Consider the following 17,772-nt stretch of genomic DNA (forward strand, 5'->3'; position numbering starts at 1 on the left):
TTAACCTGCATACATTTACTGACCAGTGATCCCGCAGCCCCCTGTATTAACCTGCATACATTTACTGACCAGTGGTCCCGCAGCCCCCTGTATTTACCTGCATACATTTACTGACCAGTGAACCCGTAGGCCCCCTGTATTAACCTGCATACATTTACTGACCAGTGATCCCGCAGCCCCCTGTATTAACCTGCATACATTTACTGACCAGTGGTCCCGCAGCCCCCTGTATTTACCTGCATACATTTACTGACCAGTGGTCCCGCAGCCCCCCTGTATTAACCTGCATACATTTACTGACCAGTGATCCCGCAGCCCCCCTCTATTAACCTGCATACATTTACTGACCAGTGGTCCCGCAGCCCCCTCTATTAACCTGCATACATTTACTGACCAGTGATCCCGCTGCCCCCTGTATTAACCTGCATACATTTACTGACCAGTGATCCCGCAGCCCCCTGTATTAACCTGCACACATTTACTGACCAGTGGTCCCGCAGCCCCCCTATATTAACCTGCATACATTTACCGACCAGTGGTCCCGCAGCCCCCTGTATTAACCTGCATACATTTACTGACCAGTGGTCCCGCAACCCCCTGTATTTACCTGCATACATTTACTGACCAGTGATCCCGCTGCCCCCTGTATTTACCTGCATACATTTACTGACCAGTGATCCCGCTGCCCCCTGTATTTACCTGCATACATTTACTGACCAGTGGTCCCGCAGCCCCCTGTATTAACCTGCATACATTTACCGACCAGTGGTCCCGCAGCCCCCTGTATTTACCTGCATACATTTACTGACCAGTGGTCCCGTAGCCCCCTGTATTAACCTGCATACATTTACTGACCAGTGATCACACAGCCCCCTGTATTTACCTGCATACATTTACTGACCAGTGGTCCCGCAGCCCCCTGTATTAACCTGCATACATTTACTGACCAGTGGTCCCGCAGCCCCCTGTATTTACCTGCATACATTTACTGACCAGTGATCCGGCAGCCCCCTGTATTAACCTGCATACATTTACTGACCAGTGGTCCCGCAGCCCCCTGTATTTACCTGCATACATTTACTGACCAGTGATCCCGCTGCCCCCTGTATTTACCTGCATACATTTACTGACCAGTGGTCCCGCAGCCCCCTGTATTAACCTGCATACATTTACCGACCAGTGGTCCCGCAGCCCCCTGTATTTACCTGCATACATTTACTGACCAGTGGTCCCGCAGCCCCCTGTATTAACCTGCATACATTTACTGACCAGTGATCCCACAGCCCCCTGTATTTACCTGCATACATTTACTGACCAGTGGTCCCGCAGCCCCCTGTATTAACCTGCATACATTTACTGACCAGTGGTCCCGCAGCCCCCTGTATTAACCTGCATACATTTACTGACCAGTGGTCCCCCAGCCCCCTGTATTAACCTGCATACATTTACTGACCAGTGGTCCCACAGCCCCCTGTATTTACCTGCATACATTTACTGACCAGTGATCCCGCTGCCCCCTGTATTTACCTGCATACATTTACTGACCAGTGGTCCCGCAGCCCCCTGTATTAACCTGCATACATTTACCGACCAGTGGTCCCGCAGCCCCCTGTATTAACCTGCATACATTTATCGACCAGTGGTCCCGCAGCCACCTGTATTAACCTGCATACATTTACTGACCAGTGGTCTCGCAGCCCCCTGTATTTACCTGCATACATTTACTGATCAGTGATCCCACAGCCCCCTGTACTAACCTGCATACATTTACTGATCAGTGATCCCAAAGCCCCCTGTACTAACCTGCATACATTTACTGATCAGTGATCCCAAAGCCCCCTGTACTAACCTGCATACATTTATTGATCAGTGATCCCAAAGCCCCCTGTATTTACCTGCATACATTCATGTAAATTTCTAATTTTAAGTCACAGACAAATTCACACATTTCTCCAAGCTCCAAGCTCTGTTCTCAGGTTGAATATTTTGGCCTAAAATTTGAATTTATTTTGTTGGGGCTGCTTTTAACCACTTCTTAGTCAAATATAATGGCAGTAACAACTGAAAAGAGAAAGATTTAGCAGCAGCGCTCTCACAGGCGCCCTCTCTGGACATTATATAGAATGACAAGATTGAAAAGAAATAAATTAGAATGAATTCAAACAAAGAATTGGTGGTGAGTTTACCAAGAAATCACGCAAAACCTGCTCTAACTAACAAGAAACAACATATTGCTACAGAGCTCCCAGCAGGTGTAATAAAATATTGCTCAGTAAGTCACGTAAGAAAAAGTCATTTCATTTATTTTGATAAATTGATTAGAAAAAGAACAGACAAACATTGTTTATACATTGTATAAATCAGGTTATTGAACACCTTGTGTAATGGAGATGTGAATGCGCGGGATTGTGTACATTGTGCCTATACGATGCGTGACAAATTGCGATTTCAGGGTTAAGCTGAGTGGTCATACTGTGGAAAGACAATGGGAGTTGGAATCCGTGCTTTAAACTATCTCTGGTTTGCTTTAACACAGCGGTTTGTTTATTAAATGCCAAACGCACAATCTGTGAGCAAAGCGGAGAATTGTTCAATGTTTAGTGAATAAGCCCCAGCGTGTCAAGTCATCTATGTACAGATTCCTGCAATTATTATTTATCCCCTTAAGGACCAAACTTCTGGAATAAAAGGGAATCATGACATGTCACACATGTCATGTGTCCTTAAGGGGTTACATTTAATGGAAAGGGGTTTATTTACTAATCAGAGACTTTGTGTGAACTGACAAATATCTGCACATCTTGGGTGTAAAGGGCTCAGCTAGAAGATTTGGAGAATGTTACTCGGTGATAATGAGAATATGGGACACTTTGCAGCACATTGTGACGCTGCGTTATGGGCAGCTTCTCTGGCTAAAGTGCTCCTTGACATGTAATATCCCGTATTGACGGGAGCCAGCCAGATAAACCAAAATAGGAGATTTTCACTGATAGCTTCCCTTTAAATCGCACAGCCATCTTCCTGCAAAGAAAATCACGTTTTGCATAATGTGCTAATTAGCCAGATAATTAATCGGTGCATTAATGACATGCAAAATGCAGACAATCTTAGAATGAGACTTCCAAATGTCAGTCATTGTGTAAAGAGAGGCGGAATTGTTATTATTTTAATTTTTTTTTTCTTGCTTTAAGCTTCCTAAAACGTTCTTAAGGTAATTCACCAAAGTATAAATTGTTGAGCATAAAAAGCAAATTGAAAATATTAGGCGCCAATAGCTGAATTGTAAAAACTCACGTCGGTTATGTTTTCAGTTCCAATATTTTTAACTAAAATTAGAAAATTCAAACTTGAGTGAATATCCCTGCAAAACAACACTTTTAAAAAATGTGAAATGAGGCTGAACGGCCACAACGGAGTACGTTCTCCAGACATGAACAGGATATTGACGAATATACGAGTATTGACACAATTAGCGCGTGTTCTTGTGAATGACCAGCTATCAGACTGTATTGCATATGTCACATTACACGAGGAGGAAGTGGAACAGAGATTCTTTCATAACTTTAACTAGGAGATTATAGGATTGGCTCAGACATCTTAACCACTTCCTGGTTTAACTGGAGTTAGGACTAGCTATATAAATTAAGCGGGGGCGGGGGGGAAAAAGAGAGGCATTCAGTGGTAATTTTTATATATTTATTTAACAAATGCATATTAATACATTATTCTAATAATGTATTTAAAGAAAGTAGTGCTAAATGCACAGGGATGTTCCTTCATATAAATCTCAAGGTTAAATTCTCTCGAAACAGAAGCAAGGTATGTGGATCTGCCGAAATTGGAGAACGTTCTACAGCAGAGTGTCTTAACCTGTGGCACAGGTACCCCGGGGTTACTTAAATACAAACTTTAATGTACGGATTTACGGCATCTGGACGCTCTAGCGATGCTTGAAGGAGAATAAATATTGCATTAGGGAGACATGGCACGAAGATAAACATGTTACTATTAGTGGTTTGAGAAATATAGCTCTACAGTGAACGCCTTGGGGTGTCAAACAACAGGCCGGGCAAGGGGCTGGAGCCATAGTTCTCAAAAGCAGAAAAAAAAGAGAATTCCTGTGGATTACGTTAAGAAACCAAATAGAGCAGCGTGCTAATTGGCAAAATTATTTTACTAGAATGTGTTTGGTGAAAGCCCAGCCCAGGCGACTTCCAAGTATTGCTACTTAATTCTCCTGCAAAAGAAGAAGGGGGTGAGTGATGGTGAAGGAGGGGGATTGTGCTTCGCTGGTAAATGGCTACAAATTATTTGCAACATTTGAAATGATTGGCGTTGAGTTTTTAATGTATTTGAGATCACAGTCAGGATTAGTGCTTTCAGAATATAAATTTCTGTTTTCAAACGAACATGTGCTTCCTGCCATCTTATTACCTCGTCTTCATATTATACAAGCCCCGACTGTCTGAATCCCACGGCCATGCTGTCCCTTATCCCCAAATCATTTAAAACGATGGTCAGAAGAGGACGGTGACAAGATAAGCCCGTGGAAGCAGCTGAACAGGGCTGATAGCTAAATAGCGAGAAACAGTCAGAAATTTTTGAATTTCCTCGCAGTCACCATATGAAGACACTGTTTAGAATTAGGGGTTTTTCAGGGGTCTCCCATCTTACAATGTCATTGATAGTGAAACCCCTTGCGTTGCTTTATTACAGACCAGAGCTAGTTGGGGAGAATGAAGAATCCAGTCTTACAGTTAGGCTCTCTGTCTGTGAAAGATTTCCTTATCTCTAGGCCTATCGTTACCACATCTGAGAAAGATCAGACAAGGAGCAAAACACCAAACTGCTGGAGTTATATCTCTGCGATAAGAAGGACTTGGACGTCACTCTGATCAGCATTCACATTGCATTCACATTGCTTTGGTTAAAACATATACTGTATTTTCTGGCTGTTGCCTAATTGCTACAAAACAGTCACAAAGAGGTCCACAGCCACTGTGTCACCATTCTGGATGTTTGTGAGCTCACCCAGAACGTTTTTATTTCTCTGGTAGATTCTTCCTATTTTCTAAAATTAAATACATCCAATGGCTTATGGCCTCTCTTGCTGTTCTTTGGGGTTTTTGGTGACGGTTCCTCCACGATTCCTCCGTAAAGGCAGCTCTCAGACTCTGGATGCTGACCTGTGCACTCCACAGGGGGGATGTAGCCGCTGTCCCACATGCCCGAACCACACAACTTACACAGATCGTGCAGGCTGCAGGGTATTTTGGGTAGCAGACGGAACTGGTACAGCAAGCTCCGCGCCTGTAATGAAGCAGAAGAAGATTTAGCAACACTAGAACTGGCTCAAACCAAGATAGAAAGTGTGGAAGACACTAAACATGAATATTTAAAAGTTGCACAGTTTGGGTTGATTGATACCGTCTATTATTTGGAGTTATTAAAGCAAGATAAAAAGTGTATGGCCAAATCGTATATGTGCCCATTCCACAAAAGGGCATTGCTGCCCACACGTGTCACTCCAATTTGCAACCGTGCCAGTCAGAAAACCTGGCATAGCATGAGCACTGGGTACCGCGGAACCCCCCCTTCCCGCTACAGCAACGGAAATACCCGGCAATAGTGTTTTCTAAAAATAAAAAACTCCCTGGGTGGGGGACTCATTCCCCAAATTCGGAATGTATGCGATTCAGTTTGTTATTTGTCCATCTGGTCACGATACATAGTTTGTAAATAAATCCCTCAATGGTCAAAGTGACAGAGAAACTGAGAAAGACCACAAATAAATGTGGAAAAATATTCCATTCTTTTTATATGAATGTGGAACAAGCACTTCAATACCGATTGGCTCAGATTTCTTTTAATAAATGTGGCTTTAAACAGCCTTAATCCTTTCAAACGACAAAAGGGCCTGGACCATACAGTGAAGCGCACGATGCCTTTCTCTTATACGCTTAGATATTTAGTAAAATTAAACATTTTACCATTTAGAATTCGGTTCTGTATCATATCGAAATGTATTCACACCATCTCACAAGAGTTTATTAACTGAACAGAAATATTGCAATTCTGTATTCAGTTCACTAAAATTTGCTGTACAGTGTATATACTCCATACAGTACGCACGTTAACTTTCTGATGTATATACTCCATACAGTATGCACGTTAACTTTCTGATGTATATACTCCATACAGTATGCACATTAACTTTCTGATGTATATACTCCATACAGTACGCACATTAACTTTCTGATGTATATACTCCATACAGTACGCACGTTAACTTTCTGATGTATATACTCCATACAGTATGCACGTTAACTTTCTGATGTATATACTCCATACAGTATGCACATTAACTTTCTGATGTATATACTCCATACAGTGTGCACGATAACTTTCTGATGTATATACTCCATACAGTGTGCACGTTACCTTTCTGATGTATATACTCCATACAGTGTGCACGTTAACTTTCTGATGTATATACTCCATACAGTATGCACGTTAACTTTCTGATGTATATACGCCATACAGTATGCACGTTAACTTTCTGATGTATATACTCCATACAGTGTGCACGTTAACTTTCTGATGTATATACTCCATACAGTATGCACGTTAACTTTCTGATGTATATACTCCATACAGTGTGCACGTTAACTTTCTGATGTATATACTCCATACAGTATGCACGTTAACTTTCTGATATATATACTCCATACAGTATGCACATTAACTTTCTGATGTATATACTCCATACAGTATGCACGTTAACTTTCTGATGTATATACTCCATACAGTATGCACGTTAACTTTCTGATGTATATACTCCATACAGTATGCACATTAACTTTCTGATGTATATCCTCCATACAGTGTGCACGTTAACTTTCTGATGTATATACTCCATACAGTATGCACGTTAACTTTCTGATGTATATACTCCATACAGTATGCACATTAACTTTCTGATGTATATACTCCATACAGTGTGCACGGTAACTTTCTGATGTATATACTCCATACAGTATGCACATTAACTTTCTGATGTATATACTCCATACAGTATGCACGTTAACTTTCTGATGTATATACTCCATACAGTATGCACATTAACTTTCTGATGTATATACTCCATACAGTATGCACGTTAACTTTCTGATGTATATACTCCATACAGTATGCACATTAACTTTCTGATGTATATACTCCATACAGTATGCACGTTAACTTTCTGATGTATATACTCCATACAGTATGCACATTAACTTTCTGATGTATATACTCCATACAGTATGCACGTTAACTTTCTGATGTATATACTCCATACAGTATGCACGTTAACTTTCTGATGTATATACTCCATACGGTATGCACGTTAACTTTCTGATGTATATACTCCATACAGTATGCACGTTAACTTTCTGATGTATATACTCCATACAGTATGCACGTTAACTTTCTGATGTATATACTCCATACAGTGTGCACATTAACTTTCTGATGTATATACTCCATACAGTATGCACGTTTACTTTCTGATGTATATACTCCATACAGTATGCACGTTAACTTTCTGATGTATATACTCCATACAGTATGCACGTTAACTTTCTGATGTATATACTCCATACAGTATGCACATTAACTTTCTGATGTATATACTCCATACAGTATGCACGTTAACTTTCTGATGTATATACTCCATACAGTATGCACGTTAACTTTCTGATGTATATACTCCATACAGTATGCACGTTAACTTTCTGATGTATATACTCCATACAGTATGCACGTTTACTTTCTGATGTATATACTCCATACAGTATGCACGTTAACTTTCTGATATATATACTCCATACAGTATGCACGTTAACTTTCTGATGTATATACTCCATACAGTATGCACATTAACTTTCTGATGTATATACTCCATACAGTATGCACGTTAACTTTCTGATGTATATACTCCATACAGTATGCACGTTAACTTTCTGATGTATATACTCCATACAGTATGCACGTTAACTTTCTGATGTATATACTCCATACAGTATGCACGTTAACTTTCTGATGTATATACTCCATACAGTATGCACGTTAACTTTCTGATGTATATACTCCATACAGTATGCACATTAACTTTCTGATGTATATCCTCCATACAGTGTGCACGTTAACTTTCTGATGTATATACTCCATACAGTATGCACGTTAACTTTCTGATGTATATACTCCATACAGTATGCACGTTAACTTTCTGATGTATATACTCCATACAGTATGCACATTAACTTTCTGATGTATATACTCCATACAGTGTGCACGTTAACTTTCTGATGTATATACCCCATACAGTATGCACGTTAACTTTCTGATGTATATACTCCATACAGTGTGCATTAACTTTCTGATGTATATACTCCATACAGTGTGCACGTTAACTTTCTGATGTATATACTCCATACAGTATGCACGTTAACTTTCTGATGTATATACTCCATACAGTATGCACGTTAACTTTCTGATGTATATACTCCATACAGTATGCACGTTAACGTTCTGATGTATATACTCCATACAGTATGCACGTTAACTTTCTGGTGTATATACTCCATACAGTATGCACGTTAACTTTCTGATGTATATACTCCATACAGTGTGCACGTTAACTTTCTGATGTATATACTCCATACAGTGTGCACGTTAACTTTCTGATGTATATACTCCATACAGTATGCATGTTAACTTTCTGATGTATATACTCCATACAGTATGCACGTTAACTTTCTGATGTATATACTCCATACAGTATGCACGTTAACTTTCTGATGTATATACTCCATACAGTATGCACGTTAACTTTCTGATGTATATACTCCATACAGTGTGCACGTTAACTTTCTGATGTATATACTCCATACAGTATGCACGTTAACTTTCTGATGTATATACTCCATACAGTATGCACGTTAACTTTCTGATGTATATACTCCATACAGTATGCACGTTAACTTTCTGATGTATATACTCCATACAGTAAGCACATTAACTTTCTGATGTATATACTCCATACAGTATGCACGTTAACTTTCTGATGTATATACTCCATACAGTGTGCACGTTAACTTTATGATGTATATACTCCATACAGTATGCACGGTAACTTTCTGATGTATATACTCCATACAGTATGCACGGTAACTTTCTGATGTATATACTCCATACAGAATGCACGTTAACTTTCTGATGTATATACTCCATACAGTATGCACGTTAACTTTCTGGTGTATATACTCCATACAGTATGCACATTAACTTTCTGATGTATATACTCCATACAGTATGCACGTTAACTTTCTGATGTATATACTCCATACAGTATGCACGTTAACTTTCTGATGTATATACTCCATACAGTGTGCACGTTAACTTTCTGATGTATATACTCCATACAGTATGCACGTTAACTTTCTGATGTATATACTCCATACAGTATGCACGTTAACTTTCTGATGTATATACTCCATACAGTATGCACGTTAACTTTCTGATGTATATACTCCATACAGTGTGCACATTAACTTTCTGATGTATATACTCCATACAGTATGCACGTTAACTTTCTGATGTATATACTCCATACAGTGTGCACGTTAACTTTATGATGTATATACTCCATACAGTATGCACGTTAACTTTCTGATGTATATACTCCATACAGTATGCACGTTAACTTTCTGATGTATATACTCCATACAGTGTGCACATTAACTTTCTGATGTATATACTCCATACAGTGTGCACGTTAACTTTCTGATGTATATACTCCATACAGTATGCACGTTAACTTTCTGATGTATATACTCCATACAGTATGCACGTTAACTTTCTGATGTATATACTCCATACAGTATGCACGTTAACTTTCTGATGTATATACTCCATACAGTATGCACATTAACTTTCTGATGTATATACTCCATACAGTATGCACATTAACTTTCTGATGTATATACTCCATACAGTATGCACGTTAACTTTCTGATGTATATACTCCATACAGTATGCACATTAACTTTCTGATGTATATACTCCATACAGTATGCACGTTAACTTTCTGATGTATATACTCCATACAGTATGCACATTAACTTTCTGATGTATATACTCCATACAGTGTGCACGTTAACTTTCTGATGTATATACGCCATACAGTGTGCACATTAACTTTCTGATGTATATACTCCATACAGTATGCACGTTAACTTTCTGATGTATATACTCCATACAGTATGCACGTTAACTTTCTGATGTATATACTCCATACAGTATGCACGTTAACTTTCTGATGTATATACTCCATACAGTATGCACGTTAACTTTCTGATGTATATACTCCATACAGTATGCACATTAACTTTCTGATGTATATACTCCATACAGTATGCACGTTAACTTTCTGATGTATATACTCCATACAGTATGCACGTTAACTTTCTGATGTATATACTCCATACAGTATGCACGTTAACTTTCTGATGTATATACTCCATACAGTATGCACGTTAACTTTCTGATGTATATACTCCATACAGTGTGCACGTTAACTTTCTGATGTATATACTCCATACAGTGTGCACGTTAACTTTCTGATGTATATACTCCATACAGTATGCACGTTAACTTTCTGATGTATATACTCCATACAGTATGCACGTTAACTTTCTGATGTATATACTCCATACAGTATGCACGTTAACTTTCTGATGTATATACTCCATACAGTATGCACATTAACTTTCTGATGTATATACTCCATACAGTATGTATGTTAACTTTCTGATGTATATACTCCATACAGTATGCACGTTAACTTTCTGATGTATATACTCCATACAGTGTGCACGTTAGCTTTCTGATGTATATACTCCATACAGTATGCACGTTAGCTTTCTGATGTATATACTCCATACAGTGTGCACGTTAGCTTTCTGATGTATATACTCCATACAGTATGCACGTTAACTTTCTGATGTATATACTCCATACAGTATGCACATTAACTTTCTGATGTATATACTCCATACAGTATGCACGTTAACTTTCTGATGTACCGTATATACTCCATACAGTATGCACGTTAACTTTCTGATGTATATACTCCATACAGTATGCACATTAACTTTCTGATGTATATACTCCATACAGTATGCACATTAACTTTCTGATGTATATACTCCATACAGTGTGCACGTTAACTTTCTGATGTATATACGCCATACAGTGTGCACATTAACTTTCTGATGTATATACTCCATACAGTGTGCACGTTAACTTTCTGATGTATATACTCCATACAGTGTGCACGTTAACTTTCTGATGTATATACTCCATACAGTATGCACGTTAACTTTCTGATGTATATACTCCATACAGTATGCACGTTAACTTTCTGATGTATATACTCCATACAGTATGCACGTTAACTTTCTGATGTATATACTCCATACAGTATGCACATTAACTTTCTGATGTATATACTCCATACAGTATGTATGTTAACTTTCTGATGTATATACTCCATACAGTATGCACGTTAACTTTCTGATGTATATACTCCATACAGTGTGCACGTTAGCTTTCTGATGTATATACTCCATACAGTATGCACGTTAACTTTCTGATGTATATACTCCATACAGTGTGCACGTTAGCTTTCTGATGTATATACTCCATACAGTATGCACGTTAACTTTCTGATGTATATACTCCATACAGTATGCACATTAACTTTCTGATGTATATACTCCATACAGTATGCACGTTAACTTTCTGATGTACCGTATATACTCCATACAGTATGCACGTTAACTTTCTGATGTATATACTCCATACAGTATGCACATTAACTTTCTGATGTATATACTCCATACAGTATGCACATTAACTTTCTGATGTATATACTCCATACAGTGTGCACGTTAACTTTCTGATGTATATACTCCATACAGTATGCACGTTAACTTTCTGATGTATATACTCCATACAGTATGCACGTTAACTTTCTGATGTATATACTCCATACAGTATGCACATTAACTTTCTGATGTATATACTCCATACAGTGTGCACGTTAACTTTCTGATGTATATACTCCATACAGTGTGCACGTTAACTTTCTGATGTATATACTCCATACAGTATGCACGTTAACTTTCTGATGTATATACTCCATACAGTATGCACGTTAACTTTCTGATGTATATACTCCATACAGTATGCACATTAACTTTCTGATGTATATACTCCATACAGTATGCACATTAACTTTCTGATGTATATACTCCATACAGTATGTATGTTAACTTTCTGATGTATATACTCCATACAGTATGCACGTTAACTTTCTGATGTATATACTCCATACAGTGTGCACGTTAGCTTTCTGATGTATATACTCCATACAGTATGCACGTTAACTTTCTGATGTATATACTCCATACAGTGTGCACGTTAGCTTTCTGATGTATATACTCCATACAGTATGCACGTTAACTTTCTGATGTATATACTCCATACAGTATGCACATTAACTTTCTGATGTATATACTCCATACAGTATGCACGTTAACTTTCTGATGTATATACTCCATACAGTATGCACATTAACTTTCTGATGTATATACTCCATACAGTGTGCACGTTAACTTTCTGATGTATATACGCCATACAGTGTGCACATTAACTTTCTGATGTATATACTCCATACAGTATGCACGTTTACTTTCTGATGTATATACTCCATACAGTATGCACGTTAACTTTCTGATGTATATACTCCATACAGTATGCACGTTAACTTTCTGATGTATATACTCCATACAGTATGCACCTTAACTTTCTGATGTATATACTCCATACAGTATGCATTAACTTTCTGATGTATATACTCCATACAGTATGCACGTAAACGTTCTGATGTATATACTCCATACAGTATGCACGTTAACTTTCTGATGTATATACTCCATACAGTATGCACGTTTACTTTCTGATGTATATACTCCATACAGTATGCACATTAACTTTCTGATGTATATACTCCATACAGTATGCACGTTAACTTTCTGATGTATATACTCCATACAGTATGCACATTAACTTTCTGATGTATATACTCCATACAGTATGCACGTTAACTTTCTGATGTATATACTCCATACAGTGTGCACGTTAACTTTCTGATGTATATACTCCATACAGTATGCACGTTAACTTTCTGATGTATATACTCCATACAGTATGCACATTAACTTTCTGATGTATATACTCCATACAGTGTGCACGTTAACTTTCCGATGTATATACTCCATACAGTATGCACGTTAACTTTCTGATGTATATACTCCATACAGTATGCACGTTAACTTTCCGATGTATATACTCCATACAGTATGCACGTTAACTTTCTGATGTATATACTCCATACAGTATGCACGTTAACTTTCTGATGTATATACTCCATACAGTATGCACATTAACTTTCTGATGTATATACTCCATACAGTATGCACATTAACTTTCTGATGTATATACTCCATACAGTATGCACATTAACTTTCTGATGTATATACTCCATACAGTATGCACATTAACTTTCTGATGTATATACTCCATACAGTGTGCACGTTAACTTTCTGATGTATATACTCCATACTGTATGCACGTTAACTTTCTGATGTATATACTCCATACAGTGTGCACGTTAACTTTCTGATGTATATACTCCATACAGTATGCACGTTAACTTTCTGATGTATATACTCCATACAGTATGCACGTTAACTTTCTGATGTATATACTCCATACAGTGTGCACGTTAACTTTCTGATGTATATACTCCATACAGTATGCACATTAACTTTCTCATGTATATACTCCATACAGTATGCACGTTTACTTTCTGATGTATATACTCCATACAGTATGCACGTTAACTTTCTAATGTGTGTAAACTTTGTCAGAAGAAGTAACATTTTAATAATAACTTATTTTTTTATACGCAAAAAACGTAAAACATATATGCCACCTGAATGATTTAGAGCAGACATATAAATGCCGGCACCCCGTGTATGTATGAAAATCAAGAGAGAAATATACCTTCCTTAGCACCAGCTCGCCATTCATGTGCATTGCCAAGTTACTAAAATGCAACAACATCTGATCGGTTGGCAACTGCTGTTCGATGACATCATCTCCGTAAAGAACAATAATGGCAACGCACAGAAACAGGTGGAAATAGTCCGTCTAGAGGGAGGACAGAAGAGGTGTCAGGAACCAAAGAAGCTAAATTCAAACCGTCACCAATATATCGGCTATGATGGCGGATTAAAACCCATCCCACACCCGGCCGACTGTGGCCTCGATTTCATAGCTATTCACACAATTCAATATTTTTGAATGTGGTTTTAAAATATCAAAAAAATATGCCAATGTCCGAAAATAAAGTATCAAAATATTACAAAATTCAAATACATTTTTTATTGTTATAAAATACTTTGTAAAAGTTTAGCTTACTTTTATCATTTTTATTCTATATTACAACGGCATCATGTTTCTTTTTATGTGAAACACATGGTTTCAGGTAATTATGATAATATCAAATCTTTGATTTCTTTTTCTGGTATTTTAAACTATTTTAATTGTTTTTATATTTCTGGTTTCTTATATGAATATACGGATTAATATTACTTGTTAGTAAGGATGTGAAATAAATATATTTTGCTTGCGGATATAAAACATAAGCTTAGTACAACACACCCAAGATATTTCACGTCTGTAGTGCTATTTCTAATCTCATCAATTTCAAAGTGAAAATACAACTTACATTTTTTTTATTTTTTATTTTAAAGACGTGCCTGTATTTTTCTAAAGATAGAATTTCATTAAAACTGCAGCACAATGAAAGGAAAAAGCTTTATGAGCCGTTATATACTGATGGAGATGGGACATTCTCTGACCAAGAGTAAGGTTCATTTAATTTTAACAGGAAACGTTTACTGAACTATATACAGAATGTGAATGTAACATATTTTGAATGTCTGTTGATTGACATGAACTTTCTTTTAGGCGACAGGAGAACCCAGCTTGGTACCTGGTAGTGAGCCCAGCAAGCCTCCCACATCCTTAGTGCTTCCGAATCCGGAAATTCTCTTTTAAAGCAAAGCAGGATCCAGCGGTGACAAAACAACATCTGTAGCCCATCTTCACCCAACGCCTGCAGGTGTTGGTGGAAACGTGGGTGCACGAGACGCAAAACCTCCCGGAGGTACATCTGAAATAAAAGGGGCACTAAAATGAATCGACTTACAAAACACTTTGTATAAATAATAAAGCGGTGCGTTATCGAGTGTGACCGTAGTCTTCTGTATGCACGTTACCTAATTGGAGATGATGTCACATTATCTGCATATATTACCGGAAGTCTATTCTGCTGTCAAAAACACAATCGAGAAGCGAACACCCCTTTTTTTTTTCTCTTTAAATGATCAGAAAAAGGAGAGGATCAAATGAAAGGACTTACCAACTGCTTCTCCATGTCCTCGTCACAAGGCGAGCTGTTAAATATTGTGTTCTGCATCAGGCCGACGAAACACCAAAATGTGTCCGATTCATCCAGGATCTCTGCCAGCAGCGGGGCCACCAGATCAGACATTCCCTGCGAGTACCCGACTCCCGGGCTGTGCACTGCATAATTCAGTAAGATTCTCCTGGGGTCGAACAGAAAGAGGCAATCATCCACCAGAGAAATGTACAAGGTGGGTATCACCAAAGGAGCCGACAATTGATTATCTAAGAGTGGGACCCTCATAAAACTGATGAATTTAAAAAAAATACAAAAGAAACAAGAAATAGGAAACTGAATAATTCAGGCACTAGGAAACACCATCAAAGTTGGACTTCATTAGACTAGAATTCTGCAAGACACTATAGAAATTATAAGGACAGTCTGAGACTTAAACAAATGAAATTGGAACATCAGCAAAATAAGGGAGTTTTAATAGTTTCATAGGAAGGGCATTTAAGATGTGGAATTCACTGACTGGCTTCCATGTATTTATTACAAAAAATGAATGCAGAGAATCCTCGTATCCTGCTGTTACGAAGTTAAGAAAGTCCTTTACGTACTTTGACACAGGAATACAGGTATAAAATTAGGTAAAGAAATCGGAAATGTTAATTGAACGGTATTCTTATTGCCCTTAATCATCATGTTACATTATTAATTTCATGTCCAACAATAGGACACAGATGTCCCTCCCCCCAGCCCATCAATAATTTAAAATTATAATCTCATAATCTTTAAGTATAAGTAAATCATTAATCTGACCCCTACTGCAAGCTAAATCTGTTGGGGGGAGTGTGTGCGTGGAGAGAGGGGGAGAGGACATACCTTTGATCAGAATAAAGATCAAAGGATATTTACAAAGGACCTTAGCAGATACAAACATACAAATATAAAGTATAGCTGTACTTGATTCAAAGGGTAAAAATGTTTTTAAAATAAACCAAAGCCCTATCCTGTACGTAGTATATATAAAAAGCAAAATGATTTATGTTTGTAGCAACTGTTATATGTCACAACTATAAGCTTGTTCACTTCATATGAGCATAAAAAAAAAAAATAAACTCAGCTTGTAGAAAACAATAGAAAAAGTGCAATATATATATTGTAGTGTAATTCAACATAAGAATTTAAATGGAAAAATGTGACCCTTACAATAACATCCGTTTATATCCTGACTTTTGTATGTTTTGTGACATGTAGATATTTCCATCAATATATTTGTTTTGAAGTTACCGTATTATATTACATAACCGCTCTATATATATATATATTTCTTGTCTATTGATCTTATTATAATGTTATCAGTAAAGATTATTTCACATACATCAGTTCACATGAAGGGTTAATCTTGAATCACCAAATTCACACCCATCAGGGTCCTTCATTGAAGTTAGTACTCTTGAATTTCGAATTTAAGGCTAAATTAGGCGAACGCAAGAAATAGCCGTCTTACATCAGCTATTTTCACCTTAAATTTGAAATTCACTTTGAATTCTCACTTTAGCGAATAATGCTTTATGTGTCCTCGAAGGAACCCAACCATCGGACACTACACGAGGACAGCTATACCTTCAGTGGAGGAATGCTACTCAAAAGTTAAAATATCAGTGTATTAACAAATATTGAAACACGAGGACAGGAATAAATGATACGTGTATCTGGGACTTTTTCTGTTTAGTAACCATCAACCAGAAACTGCCGCTTTTATTATCCTTTCCAGGCCTGTTTTCTTAATAATAAATAAGGTGTAGAAGATGGTTCTCAAAGATAACTAAGCAGGACATTCCTTATAAAAACATCACGAAAATACCCTGGGCGGCTCCACCACAGGAAATTCCCAGACACTCCCTTTATAGAGAACTTAGCCGAAATTCTAAAATACATTCAGGATCAATTTTCAGGAAACTGCTACGGTGTCTGAGACAACCAGAGGGAAAGGAAATGTCCAGAAGCATCTCGTTGGCACCACAATAGAATTATTTATATTCTAGACATCACATTAATTCCCTTAATAAGACACCAAGATACAAAACGATAGCTTTCTGACCCAACCTGGTAGGAACGGTCAAACGCGATTTCCAGAAAACTTCATAGAGTCCCTAGCGGTAAAGTTCTTGCACCTCACAGGTTAA

General features: G+C 37.7%; 1 protein-coding gene across 4 annotated transcripts in view; it reads right to left on the minus strand.

Moving 5' to 3' along the window:
- Positions 1-2,277: 2,277 nt before the first annotated feature.
- The window catches only part of TBC1D16 (TBC1 domain family member 16), a 79,191-nt gene continuing 63,696 nt past the window's right edge, over positions 2,278-17,772 (minus strand). For 3 of the 4 annotated variants that reach the window (XM_063456272.1, XM_063456275.1, XM_063456274.1), the window contains exons 9-12: positions 15,596-15,782; positions 15,167-15,346; positions 14,173-14,319; positions 5,000-5,310 (exon numbers count right to left, since the gene is read on the minus strand). In XM_063456272.1, coding sequence (XP_063312342.1) covers positions 5,065-5,310; positions 14,173-14,319; positions 15,167-15,346; positions 15,596-15,782 — 760 coding nt within the window. In that variant the 3' untranslated portion in view covers positions 5,000-5,064. Of the gene's footprint in view, positions 3,022-4,999; positions 5,311-14,172; positions 14,320-15,166; positions 15,347-15,595; positions 15,783-17,772 lie in introns of those variants that run through there. The other variant, XM_063456276.1, reaches the window with a different exon arrangement.

This window comes from Pelobates fuscus, chromosome 5 (genome assembly GCF_036172605.1).
Source record: "Pelobates fuscus isolate aPelFus1 chromosome 5, aPelFus1.pri, whole genome shotgun sequence".
NCBI classification, from domain to species: Eukaryota; Metazoa; Chordata; class Amphibia; order Anura; family Pelobatidae; genus Pelobates; species Pelobates fuscus.